At 43.0% G+C, this 18178-nt stretch overlaps 2 protein-coding genes and 1 pseudogene across 2 annotated transcripts; 2 read left to right on the top strand and 1 right to left on the bottom strand.

Annotated features, from left to right (window-relative positions):
* The first annotated feature begins 1133 nt into the window (after positions 1 to 1133).
* Positions 1134 to 2057, top strand: LOC140616795 (olfactory receptor 8S1-like). Its single transcript, XM_072797546.1, has one exon. It carries the CDS (start codon positions 1134 to 1136, stop codon positions 2055 to 2057), a length of 924 nt encoding a protein of 307 aa, XP_072653647.1.
* A 5391-nt stretch (positions 2058 to 7448) lies between these two features.
* LOC140617164 (dnaJ homolog subfamily C member 14 pseudogene) lies at positions 7449 to 9782 on the bottom strand (annotated as a pseudogene).
* A 5323-nt stretch (positions 9783 to 15105) lies between these two features.
* LOC140616938 (olfactory receptor 8S1-like) lies at positions 15106 to 16035 on the top strand. Its single transcript, XM_072797590.1, has one exon. The coding sequence runs from the start codon at positions 15106 to 15108 to the stop codon at positions 16033 to 16035; it is 930 nt and encodes a 309-aa protein (XP_072653691.1).
* Positions 16036 to 18178: the final 2143 nt, after the last annotated feature.

Genomic DNA, 18178 nt, shown 5'->3' with positions numbered 1-18178 from the left:
TGAATGGAATATTAATCAGCTATCAAAAAGAATACAATCTTGACATTTGCAACAACACGGATGGAACTAGAAAGTATAATGCTTTCTAGTCGGAGTGACTGAAATAAGTCAAAGAAAGTCAAATATGAAATGATTTTAATCACACATGGATTTTAGAAACAAAACAAATGAGCAAAAGGGAAATGAGAGAAAGAGAGAGAAACCAAGAAAGATTCTTAATTATGGAGAATGAACTGATGATTACTAGAGGAGAGGTAGGTGGGGCGATGGGTGAAATAGGTGAGGGGATTAAGGAGGGCACATGCTGTGATGAGCACTGGGTATTATATGGAACTGTTGAATCACTACATTGTACCCCTGAAACTAATAGTACACTGTATGTTAATAAATTGAAATTTAAATTAAAAACTTTTTTAAGTTAAAAAGAAAGAAAGAAAGCATATTTAATAAAGTCTTATTATACTTAAATGCCCGTAATGAAGTAGAGAGCAGTGACACATTATGACTTAATGGCCCCAGGTACTTTTGCCTTCATAGACCCCTTTCCATAGATATTATTATAATTTATACTTTTGAAGCAGTTTAAAAAATGGATAAAATCCAGACTATATATATATATATATATTACATTCACTTTTTCCTCTGACCTTAAAAGAAATTTATTTTTTTTTCATCAGCCATGTAAGATAGGTGCCTACTTTGCCGAATGGATGTCAACTCTGGTAAGGAGATATTGGATGATTTTGAACAAAAAACTATCATTCAGAATTTGAAGGGAAAAAGTTTAGAAGATCTCTGCAGATACATGCAAGAATTTTTAGGTTTCTAAAAGCTAGGAAGAATGCAATAGAATGTAATGCAAGGATGTGGAGGTGAACCAGCAAGACTCATTTTTCCAGGTAAATCCCTATGGAAAAAGAAGAAGATTCTCTGAACTGTGCAAACACTGAGACCCAGATCAGTAATAACTAAACAAGATAAAAACTTCTCTTGATAGACAGTGAGGGCAGCCTTGAGATGTCCGCACAGAGTATAGGGAAGCAGGGAAGCATGTATGGTAAGAGGAGTGATGACGTGAAGGAGAGGGATCTCATCACTATTTCTCTATTACTCCAGGGAAACCCCCTCCACAAATGGCCTGGAGGAACCACAGCACCATCACGGAGTTCATTCTCCTTGGGCTGTCCGACGACCCCTACATCGAAGCTCTGCTCTTTGTGTTCTTCCTGGGGATCTACCTCCTGACTGTGATGGGGAACCTGATGATGCTGCTGGTGATCAGGGCTGATTCCCGCCTCCACACTCCCATGTACTTCTTCCTGAGTAACCTGTCCTTCCTAGACCTCTGCTTCTCTTCTGTCACTGTGCCCAAGCTCCTGAAGGACCTTCTGTCTGAGAAGAGAACCATCTCAGTGGAGGGCTGCCTCACCCAGGTATTCTTTGTGTTTATCACTGCAGGGACCGAAGCCTTTCTGCTCTCAGTGATGGCCTATGACCGCTATGCTGCCATCTGCCACCCACTGCTCTATGGCCAGGTGATGAGCACCCAGTTCTGTGTGAAGCTCGTGTTGATCTCATGGGGTCTGGCCTGTCTCCATGCATTTATCATTGTGCTCTTGGCTATTAACCTGGACTTCTGTGAGGCCCAAACCATACACCATTACATCTGTGAGCTGCCTTCCCTCTTCCCTCTCTCTTGCTCAGATATTTCCATCAATGTTGACATCTTGATCTGTTCCATCTTACTGCATGGGCTTGGGACCTTCCTCCCAATCTCCTTCTCCTATGCCCGTATCGTCTCCACCATCCTGAGCATCAGCTCCACCTCAGGCAGAAGCAAGACCTTCTCCACCTGCTCCTCTCACTTCATTACAGTGACCCTGTTCTTTGGCTCAGGTTTGATTCGCTACCTTATGCCCACAACTGATTCTTCCCTGGATTTGCTCCTGTCCTTGCAGTACGGTGCAGTCACACCCTTACTGAATCCTTTCATCTACAGCCTAAAGAATAAAGAGGTGAAGGCAGCTGTGAGAAGGACATTGGGGAAATATCTCTAAGTAGTGACAGACACATGGTTACAAAGACCGTGTTCCTTTGCATTTCTTTTTTTGTTCCCACCTTCTCCCACACACAGTGACACACAATTTGGAAGAAGGAGTCCTGAGTTTGTCTAAATAGAGCTTGACTATTACTCCAAGGTGATAGTCCTTGACAAGGGCTCCTTATTTGGAAAGACTGTGCTCCACTGTTTGCAAGGGAATGTAGACAATTTTCCACAAAACAGATGGATAAGACATCAAAATAATTAGGTTGAAAAGATTTGATGATCATTTCAGGTGATTCAGCATCTGACTGAGGTGTTGCACAAAGAACTAAAAACAAGGGAGACATTATTAAACAGAAGTTAACATTTGCAAATCCCAACTTCTAGTAAGTTTTTAAATAAAGCATTGGCAAACAGAAAAAATCCTATGTCAACAAAACAATCCAAACTTTTGTTGATGTGCTAAATACCATAGGATACCTAGGAATAAACCTAACCAAAGAAGTAAAAGATCTGTAGGCTGAAAACTATTGAACACTTATGAAAGAAATTGAAGAGGACACAAAGAAATGGAAAAACATTCCATGCTCTTGGTTTGGAAGAACAAATATTGTCAAAATGTCCGTACTACTGAAAACAATCTACACATTTAATGCAATCCCAATCCAAACACTCCTAGCATTTCTCACAGAGCTAGAACAAGCAATCCTAAAATTTGTATGGAACCAGATAAGACCGCACATAGCCAAAGCAATCTTGAAAAAGAAAAGCAAAGCTGGCAGCATCACAATTCTAGACATCAAGCTATATTTCAAAGCTGTAGTCATAAGACAGTTGGTACTGGTACAAAAACAGACACATAGGCCAATGGAGCAGAATAAAAACCCAGAAATGGACCTACAACTATATGGTCAACTAATCTTCAACAAAGCAGGAAAGAATATCCAATGGGGAAAAAGACAGTCTCTTCAACCAATGGTGTTGGGAAACTGGACAGTAACATGCAGAAGAATGAAACTGTACCACTGTGACTGTGGTTCCTTATTTGGAAAATCTGTGCTCTACTGTTTGCTGAGTACATCATACACAAAAATCACAAAAATACATCATACACAAAAATAAATTCAAAACTGATGAAAGACTTAAGCATGAGACAGGAAACCATCAAAATCCTAGAAGAAAACACAGGCAGCAACCTCTCTGACCACGGCCACAGCAACTTCTTGCTAGACATGTCCCCAGAGGCAAGGGAAACAAAAGCAAAAATGAACTATTGGGACTTCATCAAGATAAAAAGCTTCAGCACAGCAAGGGAAACAACAAACTAAAAGGCAACCTTCACAATGGGAGAAAATATTTGCAAATGACCTAATCTGATAAATTAGTATCCAAAATCTATAATGAGCTTATCAAACTCAACACTAAAAAAAAACCCAAATAATGCAGTTAAGAAATGAGTGGAGGACATAGCAGACCTTTCTCAAAGTAGACATCCAGATAGCTAAAAGACACATGAAAAGTTGTTCAACATCACTCATCATCAGGGCAACACAAGTCAAAAACCACAGTGAGATACGTCCTCACATCTGTCAGAATGGCTAAAATTAACACAGGAAACAACAGGTATTGGGAAGGAGGGGAAAAAGGAGAACCTTCTTGCACTGTTGGTGGGGATATAAACTGGTACAGCCATCTGGAAAACAGTATGGAAGTTCCTCTGAACCTTAAGAATAGGGGCAGCTGGGTGGCACAGTCAGTTGAGCATCTGACTCTTCAGTTTGGCTCAGGTTGTGATCTCAGGGTCTTGAGATGAATGAAAATCCACTTCAGATTCCCCACTCACCTGTAGTCTGCTTGGGATGCTCTCTCTCTCTCTCTCTCTCTCTCTCTCTCTCAAATAAACAAACATTTTCCAAAATAAAAGTTAAAAATAAAACTACCCTACATTCTAGCAATTGCACTACTAGGTATTTACCCAAACAATACAAAAATACCAATTTAAAGGGCCACTCACATCCTGATGTTTATAGCAGCAGCATCAATAATAGTCAAATTATAGAAAGAGCACCAAGGAAATTGACTGATGCATGGATAAAGAAAATGTGGTCTAGGGCAGCCTGGGTGGCTCAACAGTTTAGCAACACCCTCAGACCAGGGCCTGATCCTGGAGACCCAGGATCGAGTCCTACGTCAGGTTCCTGCATGAAGCCTGCTTCTCCCTCTACCTGTGTCTCTGCCTCTCTCTCACTCTCTTTGTATCTCATGAATAAATAAATAAAATCTTTTAAAAAAAGATGTGAGATATATAGATATAGATATATAGATATAGATATAGAACATTACTCTGCCATCTAAAAGAATTTCAATGAGTATAAATTACATTAAGACAGGCAGACTAGGGGAGTGCGGGTGGCTCAGCGGTTTAGCAGCGTCTTCAGTCCAGGACTTGATCCTAGAGACCTCGGATCGAGTCACATGTTGGGCCCCCTCATGGAGCCTGCTTCTCCCTCTGCCTCTGTCTCTGCCTCTCTCTCTCTCTCTGTGTGTCTCTCATGAATAAATAAATAAAATCTTTAAAAAAAAAAAAAAGGAAAGAAAGGCATACTAAAAGCAGTGACTATTAAAGACCTCTCTTTAATCATTTCTTACTTGATATTTAATGTAATAATATTCTATATCAAATTGTATATGCCTACGATTGACAAATGACAATGTGATATGTAAATGTAAGTAAGTAGTGTCGAAACTAAAAAAACCGTATTAAGAATTTAATGAACAAAAGAATATTATATACTACAGTTACAAAACAGTACGAGGGCAACCATTATCTTTATCTATCTTATATGCATTCACTAATAACCAGGAAAAATTTATGCTACCGAAAGCTCAAATCCAATCATTACCAAGAAAAAAAAAAAACAAACATAAGAAAGGAAGAAAAGGAACTCAAAGGCACAAATTAACAAGTCAGATGCAGAAAAATAAAGTTGAGAAGTTAAGACTTTCAAAAGATCTATAAATTTGAAATAACTCCATAAATACATCTAAGAAAAAAGAAACCAATAATACAACTCTGATAAAAGAATAAAAACCTTAAGGAAATACTAAAATTCATCTCAATACATTTGAAAAGCAGGCTTTTGTTTAATTTAGAGGAATATGTAACTCAAGAAAAAGAAAACTGAACCATTTTCAGTCATTAGACACAACAAATAGCCACCATTTGCTTCCACGTAGGTGGAACTGGAGGGTATTATGCTGAGTGACATAAGTCAATAAAGAAGGAAAATTATCATATGGTTTCACTCATATGGGGAATATACAAAATAGTGAAAGGATTATAGGGCAAAGGAGAGAAAATGAGTGGGAAAAATCAGAGAAGGTGACAGAACATGAGAGACTCCTAACTCTGGGAAACGAACAAGCGGTAGTGGAAGGGGAGGTGGGCGGGGGATGAGGTGACTGGGTGATGGGCACTGAGGGGACAGGATGAGCACTGGGTGTTATACTATATGTTGGCAAATCAAACTCCAATAAAAACATAAACAAAAAAAAAGAGCAGCAACAAAAACACTGCAGAAGAAAAATGGCAAAGAACGTGAATAGATTGTTCACAGAACGGGAAATAAACAGCCAAGATAGATGAAAAACAAACAAACAAAGAATTACCTCAAGATGCAGGGAAAGGTACACTGCTGGTACTCTTACACTGCTGGGAGGAATGCAAGCTGGTATAACCAGTCTGGAGTATGGAGTTGAGTTAGGGCAGATGGAGCTAGGCAGGGAAAAATAACGGAAAGGCCCAGAGTCAGGCTCCCATATTTCCAAGGATACCAAGAAGCCCCAGAGTGACGCTCCTATAAATCCCAAGGATACTAGAGATAAGGCAACAAAAACAGAGAAAAGGAAGTAAATCTGGCGCCCTGGCTCCAAAATGTTATCTTTCTTTGACAGCTACAAAGTAATCACAAAGACTCCAGACTAAAAGACAGCCTTATGTCATTCACTCAAGACAGCACAAGAAATCTCAAGGCCATAAACTCCCTGGTTAGGCTCTCAATAAAAGGCCAGCCAAAAAAGCCCTCAATGGCAACTCTGTCCGGAACCCCCTCACTCCTGATAGCATTTTCTGTATCCTTGCATAACAAACTTCTATCGACTTTACTCATTCTCCTTTGTCCACGAGATTCATTCTTCCACTCCCTGAGACAGGAGCCAAGCTCTCTTGCACCAGAAGTTCCTCAAAAAGTTAAAAATAGAGCTACCCACAACCCAGCACTTACACTACTAGGTATTTACCCAAAAGATACAAAGATAATGATCCAAGGGGGCACCTGCACCCCAATGTTTATGGCACCAATGTCTGCATGGTCAAACTATGGAAAGAGCCCAGATGTCCATTGGCAAAATGAATGGATAAAGAAGATGTACTACATATGTACAAAGGACTATTACTCAGCCATCGAAAAAAAAATGAAATCTTATGTTGCCAGCGAGGTGGATGGCACTGGAGGGTATTATGCTGAGCAAAATAGGTCAATCAGAGAAAGACAATTATCGTATGATTTCACTCATATGTGAAATATAAGAAACAAAACAGAGGATCAAGCTTTGCACAGTAGCAGTATCGTAGTCAATGAGGTTGATCCTTCAAGGAAATGGTTGCAAGAGTCCCCACCCTTTGTTTTTTGTGGGGTTTTTTTGTTTTTTGTTTTTTGTTTTGTTTTGTTTTGTTTTGTTTTTTTTGCCAGTTATATATTTATAGAAAGATAATCCCCTGGCTTTAAATAGATATATACATACAAATATGAACAAACTTAAAAAAATACAAACCCTTGGATCATAAGGGGGCTTCTGGGAGCCCCTTTATCCTTCCCCCTCACCCAAGGGCAGAGGGCATGAGTCTGCTTTTTTTTTTTTTTTTTTTTTTTATGAGTCTGCTTTTTAAAAAGTATTAGTTTTGGCCATCCCTGCAGCAACAAGCATGAAGTTGGGTGATTACCCACAAGGTGAATGTCAGAGGAAAAATTCAGAGTTCCCACTCTGAACTCTGTATAATCTCCTATAATTAGGGCTACATGCTTCTTGTTCTGTCTTTTAACTAGTATGTTGGCATAAAGGAGGGGGCTCCCTCCTGAAATGGGCCAAAAAATAAGATAGACTTGTAGTTTAAAAAGAGGGGGAAAAGTGTCATCTGCTCTAGAAGCAAAAGACAAAGGCATACAGACCCCAGGGAAATACCCAGTTCCCACACAACCATGGGAGATACTGTCCAGCCCGGGTCCAGGCTCTCACCCCCTATTTCTTTGGTATTGTCAGAAGACAAGATTCAGTTCCTAGGTGCTGGTGGAAGAGGGAAAGTGGTTCCGGGGCTTCCTACAAGTACTGAGTGAACAATTTGAGCTTAAAATTTTCCCTTTTTTAAATATTTAAAAATAAACAATCAAAACTCCATCCTGTGCTATACACAGCCCTTTTGACTCCCTGACATTGATCTGAGGAAAGAAGAGAAGGGGTGTCAACATTGGAAGGGCCTTCTCACTTTCTTCCGCAGCTTCGGTTTGGCTTCTCCCTTGGGTACTGTGCTGTTGGGCTTAGAGGCTGCAGTGGCTCCAGGGCCAGGCTGAGGAGCTGCAAAGAAGTTCCCATTGGGCATCTGGCCTGGGGGTACTTGAAAGATCCGGCTCAAGAAATCCTGAAAGTCAGCAGGAGGGGCATCTGGGGTTGTTCTCTGCCGCCCACTGGTGCCTGGAATCCGAGAACCAAATGAGATGTGATAGGGGACTCTGTGGGTATCTGGGGAGATTCCCACACACTGGCATCCAGCCCATTCTGTGATATCATACACCTTTCCATCCATCAGTGCAAAATAGGTGATCTTGAGGCCCAACATGCTTGACTCTGCCCAAAAGTCTCCTTCCTCAGCAGGATGCAGTTTATTACACTCAGCACAGTATCTGGCACTCTTAGGTTCCCGGTCCATTTCAAACCTCCTATGCTTTCCCTGGCATCGGCTGCACATCATAGTATTCATTGCTTCTTTGAGGTCATCCTGCAGCTTGGACAGAAACTCATTCACTGACCGGCTCAGCTCATTCTCTGCCATTCGTTTCATTTCATATTCCTTCTGCCTTTCAGGGTTGCTGACAATGTCCCAAGCTGCCCGTAAAACCTTGAAGGCCTCTTCAGCCCGGGGATGATGATTTTTGTCAGGATGAACCATCACTGCCAGCTGCCTATAGGCCTTCTTCAGTTCAACATCTGATGCTGTGGCTTCAACCCCCAACACATGGAAAGGGTTTAGCTCATCCTCAGGAACCCCAGCCATGGTCAAGAGTCGAGCCACTTCCTCTTCAGGCTGGCAGTAGCGACCACCAGCTACAGGTGCATTCCCCTGCCTGTTAGTCCTTGGCTTGACCCAAGGCAACTCCTGCCAACCCCACTGAAACATTTTTACCAACTGCTGCCATGGCCTGCTATCTCTTAACAGAATCAGGCAACGCTGCAAGGTGGGGAAATCCAACCAAGAAAAGAGCCAAGTAGCTTTACCCCTCCAGCCTAACCGGTCACCCAGTCCCACCAGAAACTGCCAGCCCAACTGTAGACAGCCCAACAAGAGGGCCAGAGCCAGGAGCAGCAAAGCACCCAGTAGCCTAAGAAAACGGGTGAACAGCCCTGCTCCATAGCAACATCCTTGGCTCAGAAATTGGAACATCACCTGGGCCCAGCCCCCCAGCCGCCCTGCCCAGACTCCCAACCAGACTCGAAAAAGGTCCAGATCACTGCCTTTCAGCTGCCTGCATGCATAGATGAGATGGCCACAAGTTTCCACGTACTCTCCCACCAATACCAGCAGTTCAATCAGCCACCAGAAGCCTGCCTGTCCAAGCTGACATAGTTCCTCTGCTCCCCATAATCCGAGGCCTCTGCGCTTATCTGCCTGACTTCGTTTCCGGCCCAGCCGATGTCGGCCAGGGGACCTGGGATCTCTGCGTCCACCGTCCCGAGTATCCTCCTTGGCCAGAATGCGGTGCCGCTGTCTCCGGGGTGGAGGTTTCTTCCCACTGGGCACACGTGAAAAATCACTGGGGAACTTGAGAGGTTCCTCATCATCATATTCCTCTTCCAACTCTTCATCTTCCCCCAAAACTGGAGAGGTACAATGATGGCAAAAGTTGCTAGGAGAGCTATCTCCTCCCTCAGAGTAAGGCCCTTCAGGGATTCCAGGGGTTCCCTGGCAGTTGCAAGCAGACGGAATGGAAAGAAAAGAAGGGTTCCCATCCTCCTGGTACCCAGCCTCATTCTCTCTTGAGAGTTCCTGGTCCACTCCTGACTCTTCTTCTGAAGATGCCTCACTCTGATCGGGGTCCTCTCCATCCCTAGGGGGTCCAGGACCCCTTGGGGGGCCATGGCTTGGATCCGACCAGTGGGCTGGGTTTGGGGGCTGTGTGTACTTGGGACTAGAGTGCTCTGTGAGGCAGCGGGTACCATTGGGAGCAGGCCCCGCTGAGTCCCTGAGTCCTGAGAATGAAAGTATTTCAGGGTCCACAGAGGATCCTAAAGTCCTGAAGGAGGCACCACCACTGTGGTGGGCTCCACACAACCCTCTTTCTCCGGGGTGCTTCTGGGCCATGACCCCGGGGCTTCCTGAGGATTTTAGGTCACAGCCATCATGATGAGTTCTGATGCCCGAAGAGCGGCGGTAACTCCTCCCCCTCGAGCAGCTGGGCCGAGGGCCAGGGGGAGCTATGAGAGCAGCTCCCCCGGCTCCCGAGTCCCAACCCTTTGGAGGGATGAGGATGAAAAGTTGCCCAGAGGAACCTGGCTCCAGTTGATCTTTCTAAGCCAAAGTGGGAAGTAAGATGCCCACTGGGCTGCCTTCATCTGTTCGGCAGATCTCTCCAATAAAGCATGATCATTCACTTCATATATATGTATATATATATATATATATATATATATATATATATATATATATATATATAAAAGAAAACCTCCTCCAGATTCCCGGGGTGGGGGGGTGGGGGCTGGAGAAGGTGTACTCCACTCATTTACAACGCCTTTTCCTGTCCCTTCCAGGCTGAGCCAAAGTGCTCTAGGGCTCCAGCAGCTATTCCACTGCTCACCTATTCATGTCAAGTCCCAAACTGCCTCTTTCCTTACTTACACTCATATTTTACAGATGCAGTGCCAGCCAAGGATCAAAGCTTTCCAAATACCAAAAATCACACTAAAATGGCCTTTATTACAAGGAGTCCTGCTAGCTTCCTAGAAGTGAGATTTTCATTAGCTGAGGCGCTGTCACATATTAAGCAGTCAGGATTTCAGGTCTGATGTAACCTTACTCAAGGAATGACATTTACAGGGCCCAAGAGAAACAAAAGGCTACAGGCAAGAAGGCACAGGTGTTCTGGCCTCCCGCTGTCCTCTCCTAGACTTTAAATAATTGCCTTAATTCAGAAAATTGAAATATCACCCTGGAGACAACTCCTGTACCTCAGACTACATTTACCTTTCTAGTTAAGTGCAAGCTGTGGTTACTGAGTCCAGAGCTCAGCTTCAGGCTAGGACTTCAGGGATTACAGGGCAGCAGCCCAGCTTCCCCTGGGGGCCCACACCACCCCATGGCTGCTGAAGTACAGGCAGCCTTCGATTGGTTCTGGTCGATTCTTCCTTCTTTAAGTGACACTCTGAGAAGAGCATTCAGAAGCACAGAGAGCATAAAGGAAGACCTAGCACACTACTGCCCCTGAGATCAGGAGAGAAGGTATTCATGAAATGTGTGTCTGTTGTTCAGAATATGAGCTGTTTGGAAATGTTGTCCCTATCCTTCCATAGAGTGGCCTCCATTGCAGAATGACATCCCTCTATTTAGGGGTTCTGGAAAATAATCCTGATGCTCTGATAGATCCAGTGCTTCCAGAGCTTCCCCTATTCTAACTTCCTTCACTCACTGACAGCCAAGGGAACAGGCTATGTGCTCTGTAAAGAGATGCTTGTGACAGGGCTTCTCTTATTGGGATTACCTACCAAGTGTCTGGTCCTGATGGTGAAGACGGAACGCGTGGAGTTGCCTCCTCCAAGAAAAGCCAGGAGAATGGTAATATTTTCTCTGTGTTTCTGGTGGTCCTCCTATTTTTCTGCCTGGGATGCTCTCTGAATGTTTCAATTCTGCTGGTGTTTTGTTCTCCTCCATCTCCACCTCAGGATCTCTTCCATTGGTCCTAAAGCCTCAGGCTCCTGCTCCACACATTCCTTGTCCCTAAGCTAGAGGTGGGAACACCCCACTCCTTGGCAGACCATCTCCCTGGGTGAGACTCTGTATCTCCCTCTGTCCAAATGGTGCTTTTGTCCCAGCTGCCTTGGACACTTTCTCTCCCTCCCTGCTTCACCTGAAGACAGTGACACTTTAAAGTCTAGGCATCAATCTTCTCATGCTTCAGGATCCCAAAGCATTGAAAAAGACTGACGCCTGCAATGAAAGAGGACAGTCAGAAATACGGATCACACTATCAGAGCCACCTGTTTTCCTGCTTGCCCAGTACACAGTAGAAGCACAGTAGACTTCCTTTCCTTGATATTCAAGTCACCTGAGAACTAGTCACCATGAGACACTGTGAATAGTGTGAGAGAGGAGAGGAGAGGACAGCTCTGAGAATACTGCAGTGGATCAGTTTGTCTCAGGTCCCACCTGCTCCCAGTGCTGATATGCTTCTCCTCCACACAGATTTCACCTCATGCACCTAGGACCTAGGGTCTCTTTGCCACAGACCAGCTCATAGGATCCTAGAGCCACCGTGTCTAGCCTGACCTTCAGCACACAGCTTTCAGACATTTCTTCATTCCAAAGACAGCTTTAAACAGCCAGTGCGCAGGTAAGTTTTCCACACACCAAACACTCCCTCTTAATGGAAACTGGCTGTCAAATAGCTTCCTCTTTGGGCAAGATTGGGTGATCATAGCTCCAGCAGAGTTGTTCTCAACTTTGGGCTTCATCCTTAAGTCTGAAAAATGAATCTGTGATTTGCTATATTAGCAGCTCCATTGGAGAAGATGCTGATCTTAGTTAACCTCCTGAAAGCCACAAAATCATATACATACCCGATATCCTGCCATATAGCTTTGTAAGAGAAATTGAGCAAATATCCAGGTGTCCGATGAATGTGAAGTGTCCCAGGTGGCAAAATAATGATGCAGGTGTTCATCAAAGACACTGCTGAAATCCCCTCCTTTAACAGCTCCCAACCCTCCATCACCAGTCTCCCTACTTTCCCTCAGTCCTCTCCTGCTCACAATCCATGGTCTGCATCTGGCATCGGTCTGGTAAAGCTCAGGATTAAATGAAGCCAATATCTTCCCTTCAGAAGGGTGACTGCAAGTGTTTTATTTTCATGCTTAATTGATCCAGGATGTAAATGCTAAGAATTGTCCCTGGTCACTAAAGAAATCTCAGGCATCGATTTGAAGTATTGTTCAAAAATGGTGATGGGGAGGAAGATTCCATTCTGTGAGCAACCTGAAAATCACATGAGAGAAGTAACTGGTGTCTTTGTTTATACATAATATGACCTATGTCAGGACAGAAAAGGATTTTGCACAACTACTACAGTGTTCTTCAGGTGACAGCTTGAACCCCCTATGGGCACTGTAGCCCGGTGCCCCTTGTGAGTGTCAATGGAAGAAAGGAAGTGATTTTCAAGGTAGACATATCCATAAATATTTTGAAATACATGAGTCTTTGAAGAGAATGGCTTCCATTTATCATATCATTTTGTGTGGATTGCATAGATTCACCCAGAGTTTGCTCTCAGCAGTATCTGCAATTTTATCCATGCAGGATCCTCAAATGTAACTTCTCCAGCCAGTTATGCTTCACCATCACTGGAACAAAGCTAATGTCCTGCAGGCACGTAACAGTGAACATCTCACTATCTGTCCTGGCACACAGGTAACCTAGACTCAGGGCTAAGATGGACTGAGGTGGGACTAGTAGATTTGTTAATTGGATCAGCAGTTAGGCTTTCCTTAATGTAAGTTAGCACCTTGTCATACATTGCTGGCAAAGCCCAAAGGGTCAGAAGCAGGGTTCTCTGGGTCAGTGTGGTTAAATAGTTCTATGAAGACAGAAGCCTACTGTGGGATCAGACTGTGGACTGACAGACAAAAAAGAATGCTGATGACTTAGCTTTAAGCATCCAACTGAGGAGGGAATCTTCTCATAGAACAGTGACTCCCTATATAGTCCAAGAAGTTAGGGGTCAAAATGAATCTTAGTATCCTCATTTACCTAAATGGCTCACCATCTACTCCTCCTGGTTACACAGCTGAAATCTGGATAAAGGGATCCAAAAAACTTTGTTTAAAAGAAAATTATAATCCCTTTGCCTCTGACCCTAGAGGGGGGCCATAGAGGAATAACATGTCCACAATAAGGACACAAGCACATTCTTGCAATGGTGGCCACAGCACCCATGGATTCTATCAGTATGAGAGCAGGAGAGACAGGATTGAAGCAGCATGAGCTGGTGAGGTCTGTGCAGATGATAACAACCTTGAAATTCAGCAGCTGTGGCTTCCAATCTTCATGAGTGGGGAGCCTGGCAACAGGGCAGACAGCCATGTCCACAGTGCTGCCTCCAGGTGCCAGTGCCGTGGGGGCTCATGGAGGAAGGGATGAGACTGTGCTGAGTGTGGTCAAGAGGTCTCTGAGATACACAGGAGATGCCTCAATTGGACAGAGATTGGAGAGGTCATCAGAAGCTAATGGGTGGGACAGAGCCAGAGATATGCCGGTTTGTGACTGTGCTTGTCCAGTTGTGGCTCTGTTCTCATGGAGCTCACAATCGGGAGGGGAAGACCCAGATAGATGTCCCCCATAAGCCAGACACAGAATCAGACCATGACATAAAGCACCTGAGAGCAGGTGGCCCCATGATTTGAACAGAGAGCTGGGAGTTCAAGGAGGGAGAAGTGGGGTCAGGCTATAAGGAATTGAGCAGGGCTATAGGTGACATTGGAAGGCCCATGAGAGTCTGCATCTCTGGAATTAAGAGGAGTACATATAGAGGAGAAGGTGAGCAAAGACACAGAAACAGACCTTTCTGGTCAAAAGCAGCCAAAATGGCCAAAAGTTTAAGGGCAGATGAGGAAGAATTTTAAGGTCCAGGTAAGAAAAGTGTTCCTCATGATGTGGACTAAGCCTAGACATTGGATTGTAATTAGAAAAAAATAATGGCATTTATTTCCTTCTTCTACTTATTGTAACATGACATTGCAAATATCCCTTAATATGAGACTTCTCACAGGTATAAAAATTCCCTCTCCAATCTTATAGAACTACTTTGAAACAATTGAGATAGTCATTAAGAAAGTGTATTTAATAAAGTCTTATTTTACTTAAATGCTTGTTATGAGCAGTGACACATTATGACTTCCATGGCCCCAGGTACTTTTGCCTTCATAGACCCCTTTCCATAAAAAATATTATAATTTATATTATTGCAGCAGTTTTAAAAATGGATACAATACAGATTGCATTATATTCACTTTTTCTTCTGATCTTAAAAGAAATTTATTATTTTTAATCAGGCATGTAAGATAGGCGCCTACTTTGCCTAATGGATGTCAGCTCTGGTAAGGAGACATTGGATGATTTTTGAACAAAAAATTATCATTCAAAAAAAATTATCATTCAGAAATTGAAAAGAGAAGGTTTTGAAGATCCCTGCAGATACATGCAGAATTTTTAGGTTTTTAAACGCTAGGAAGAATGCAATAGAATCTTAATGCACGGATGGGAGGTGAACCAGCGAGACTCATTTTTCCAGGTAAATCCCTATGGAAGAAGAAGAAGATTCTCTGAACTGTGCAAACACTGTGAACCAGATCAGTAATAACCAAACAAGATAAAAATTCTTCCCGATAGACAGTGAGGGCAGCCTTGAGATGTCCGCACAGAGTATAGGGAAGCAGGGAAGCATGTATGGTAAGAGGAGTGATGACGTGAAGGAGAGGGATCTCATCACTATTTCTCTATTACTCCAGGGAAACCCCCTCCACAAATGGCCTGGAGGAACCACAGCACCATCACGGAGTTCATTCTCCTTGGGCTGTCCGACGACCCCTACATCGAAGCTCTGCTCTTTGTGTTCTTCCTGGGGATCTACCTCCTGACTGTGATGGGGAACCTGATGATGCTGCTGGTGATCAGGGCTGATTCCCGCCTCCACACTCCCATGTACTTCTTCCTGAGTAACCTGTCCTTCCTAGACCTCTGCTTCTCTTCTGTCACTGTGCCCAAGCTCCTGAAGGACCTTCTGTCTGAGAAGAGAACCATCTCAGTGGAGGGCTGCCTCACCCAGGTGTTCTTTGTGTTTATCACTGCAGGGACCGAAGCCTTTCTGCTCTCAGTGATGGCCTATGACCGCTATGCTGCCATCTGCCACCCACTGCTCTATGGCCAGGTGATGAGCACCCAGTTCTGTGTGAAGCTCGTGTTGATCTCATGGGGTCTGGCCTGTCTGAATTCGGTTGTGATTGTGTTCTTGGCTATTAACCTGGACTTCTGTGAGGCCCAAACTATACATCATTACATCTGTGAGCTGCCCTCCCTCTTCCCTCTCTCTTGCTCAGATATTTCTATCAATGTTGACATCTTGATCTGCTCCATCTTACTGCATGGGCTTGGGACCTTCCTCCCAATCTTCTTCTCCTATGCCCGTATTGTCTCCACCATCCTGAGCATCAGCTCTACCTCAGGCAGAAGCAAGACCTTCTCCACCTGCTCTTCCCACCTCATTGCAGTGACTCTGTTCTTTGGCTCAGGTTTGATTCGCTACCTTATGCCTACCTCCGGTTCCTCCCTGGATTTGCTCTCCTCCTTGCAGTACAGTGCAGTCACACCCTTGCTGAATCCCCTCATCTACAGCCTAAAGAATAAAGAGGTGAAGGCAGCTGTGAGAAGGACACTAGGAAAATACCTACACTCTTAGGTAGTTGACAAGGATAGAGTATGTAGCAGATGAGTTTGCTTTGCCAACTGCTTGAACTTAAAGTACAATTCTGGACCGCTAGCTGGAAGAGAGCCCTATACTATCATCTCTCTGGTTATATTGACAATAAAAAATAAAATTATATCTACTTTAGCTCTGTGGATATAAAGTTCTATGTTTTCTTCTGATATTTTACACCATCAGCACTATTTCCTTCGTATAGCTCACAGATGTTTTATCTCCTGAATTAATCATACCGTATTTATCTTGTCATCCTTATTAATTTTGTCTAATGGATCTTCTTCATTAAGGATTTTATGAATTTGATTGTCCTTCATAACATATGGACAATTTTTACTTCTCTTATCATTCTAAACTAGTCTTAAATTAGTATATATGAAATTCAACTCTAAAAACAAAAGATGTTGACACCACCCATCAAAGATTATAAATTAAGTTTACTTTAACAATCCCTTTTCCCTCTGTCATTTCAACCTCCTTCCCCAGTTGTTTTATTTTGTTTTATTTTTTACATTCTGGGATTCTTCTCCCTGGATATTATCAACACATTTTTATCTTTACATTAGGTGCTGTTGAATCAATTAAATTCTGGATTTCAATCATAGCCTATAGTTTTTTAGTCTTCATTCTACATCTAAGTTTATTTACTATTCACTGACTTCTCTTTCATAGCACATTCCCCTATAATATACCTCCTTTTGCACAGCAGAGCATAATGGTTAAGTTCATAGCCTTAGAAGCCTAGTTGTCTGTGTTCATACCATAAACTTTATGATCCTGTCTAATTGCTAACCTACTCTGTGCCTCAGTTTTCTATATATAAAATTGGGATAACAATAGTATCTACATTACATAGTTAGCATGAGGATTAATGAAATGAGAGATTGAGCACTAGAACACTAACAGACACCTTTAAATGTCCTGATCATAATGCATGAGTTCTTCATTCCATTCTGCTTTGATTTTGTTGTAATATGCACTTATCTAGATTTCTTTTAAGAAATAGGTATTACAAAATATTCCAAGACCTTATATACCTGAAAATCTCTTTATATTAGGGACACCTGGGTGGCTCAGTCGGTTAAGTGTCTGGCTCTTGCTTTCAGCTCAGTTCATGATCTCAGGGTCTTGAGATAAAGCTCTGAGTGCTCCACACTCAGTGTGGAGCCTGCATGGGATTCTCTCTCTCCCTCTCTGTCTGCCCCCCTACTCTGCTCAAATACATTCTGTTTCTCGGCAAAAAAAAAAAATTATGATTGTCTCTTTATTTTGACTCTACATATGAATGAAAATTTGCCTTGTTACGGAATTTTGGGGTCCCCACTTTTTCCTCTGTACATTTTATACACTGTCATCTGGTATCTAATGTTCATCAGAAATGTAAAGACAGAGTGACATTCTTGCACAAACAAAAGATAGGAAACAAAATAGCACAGAGTGCACAAAAACAGTAGGAAAAAAGTTTTTTTGAAGAACATTGCAGAAGACTTCAATAATAAGCACATACTATAACAATAATGGAAATACAAACTCGTCAAATTGAAAGGGAAAGACTTAAAGATTGGATTATAAAAGCCATATGTTATATACAAAACAAAGACTTCAAAAATAAAGACTTTAGGGCAGCCCTGGTGGCTCAGCGGTTTAGTACTGCCTTTGGCCCAGGGCCTGACCCTGGAGACCCGGGATCGAGTCCCATGTCGGGCTCCCTGCATGGAGCCTGCTTCTCCCTCTGCCTGTGTCTCTGCCTCTCTCTCTCTGTGTGTCTCTCATGAATAAATAAATAAATAATCTTTAAAAAAATTTTTTTAAGTTGTTAGCAGATTTATTTTTTTGATTTAAGTTTATTTTATTTTTATTTATTTTAATAATAAATTTATTTTTTATTGGTGTTCAATTTGCCAACATACACAATAACACCCAGTGCTCATCCCGTCAAGTGCCCCTCTCAGTGCCCGTCACCCATTCACCCCCACCCCCCACCCTCCTCCCCTTCCACCACCCCTAGTTCGTTTCCCAGAGTTAGGAGTCTTTATGTTCTGTCTCCCTTTCTGATATTTCCCACACATTTCTTCTCCCTTCCCTTATATTCCCTTTCACTATTATTTATATTCTCCAAACG

The sequence above is a fragment of the Canis lupus genome, chromosome 25 (assembly GCF_048164855.1).
Source record: "Canis lupus baileyi chromosome 25, mCanLup2.hap1, whole genome shotgun sequence".
Classification (NCBI taxonomy): Eukaryota; Metazoa; Chordata; class Mammalia; order Carnivora; family Canidae; genus Canis; species Canis lupus.
This window is presented reverse-complemented; position numbering and strand designations above follow the sequence as displayed.

Excerpts from the sequence above, each read along its gene's own strand:
- LOC140616795 (XM_072797546.1), top strand. The coding sequence starts at position 1,134 with ATGGCCTGGAGGAACCACAGCACCATCACGGAGTTCATTCTCCTTGGG.
- LOC140616938 (XM_072797590.1), top strand. The coding sequence starts at position 15,106 with ATGGCCTGGAGGAACCACAGCACCATCACGGAGTTCATTCTCCTTGGG.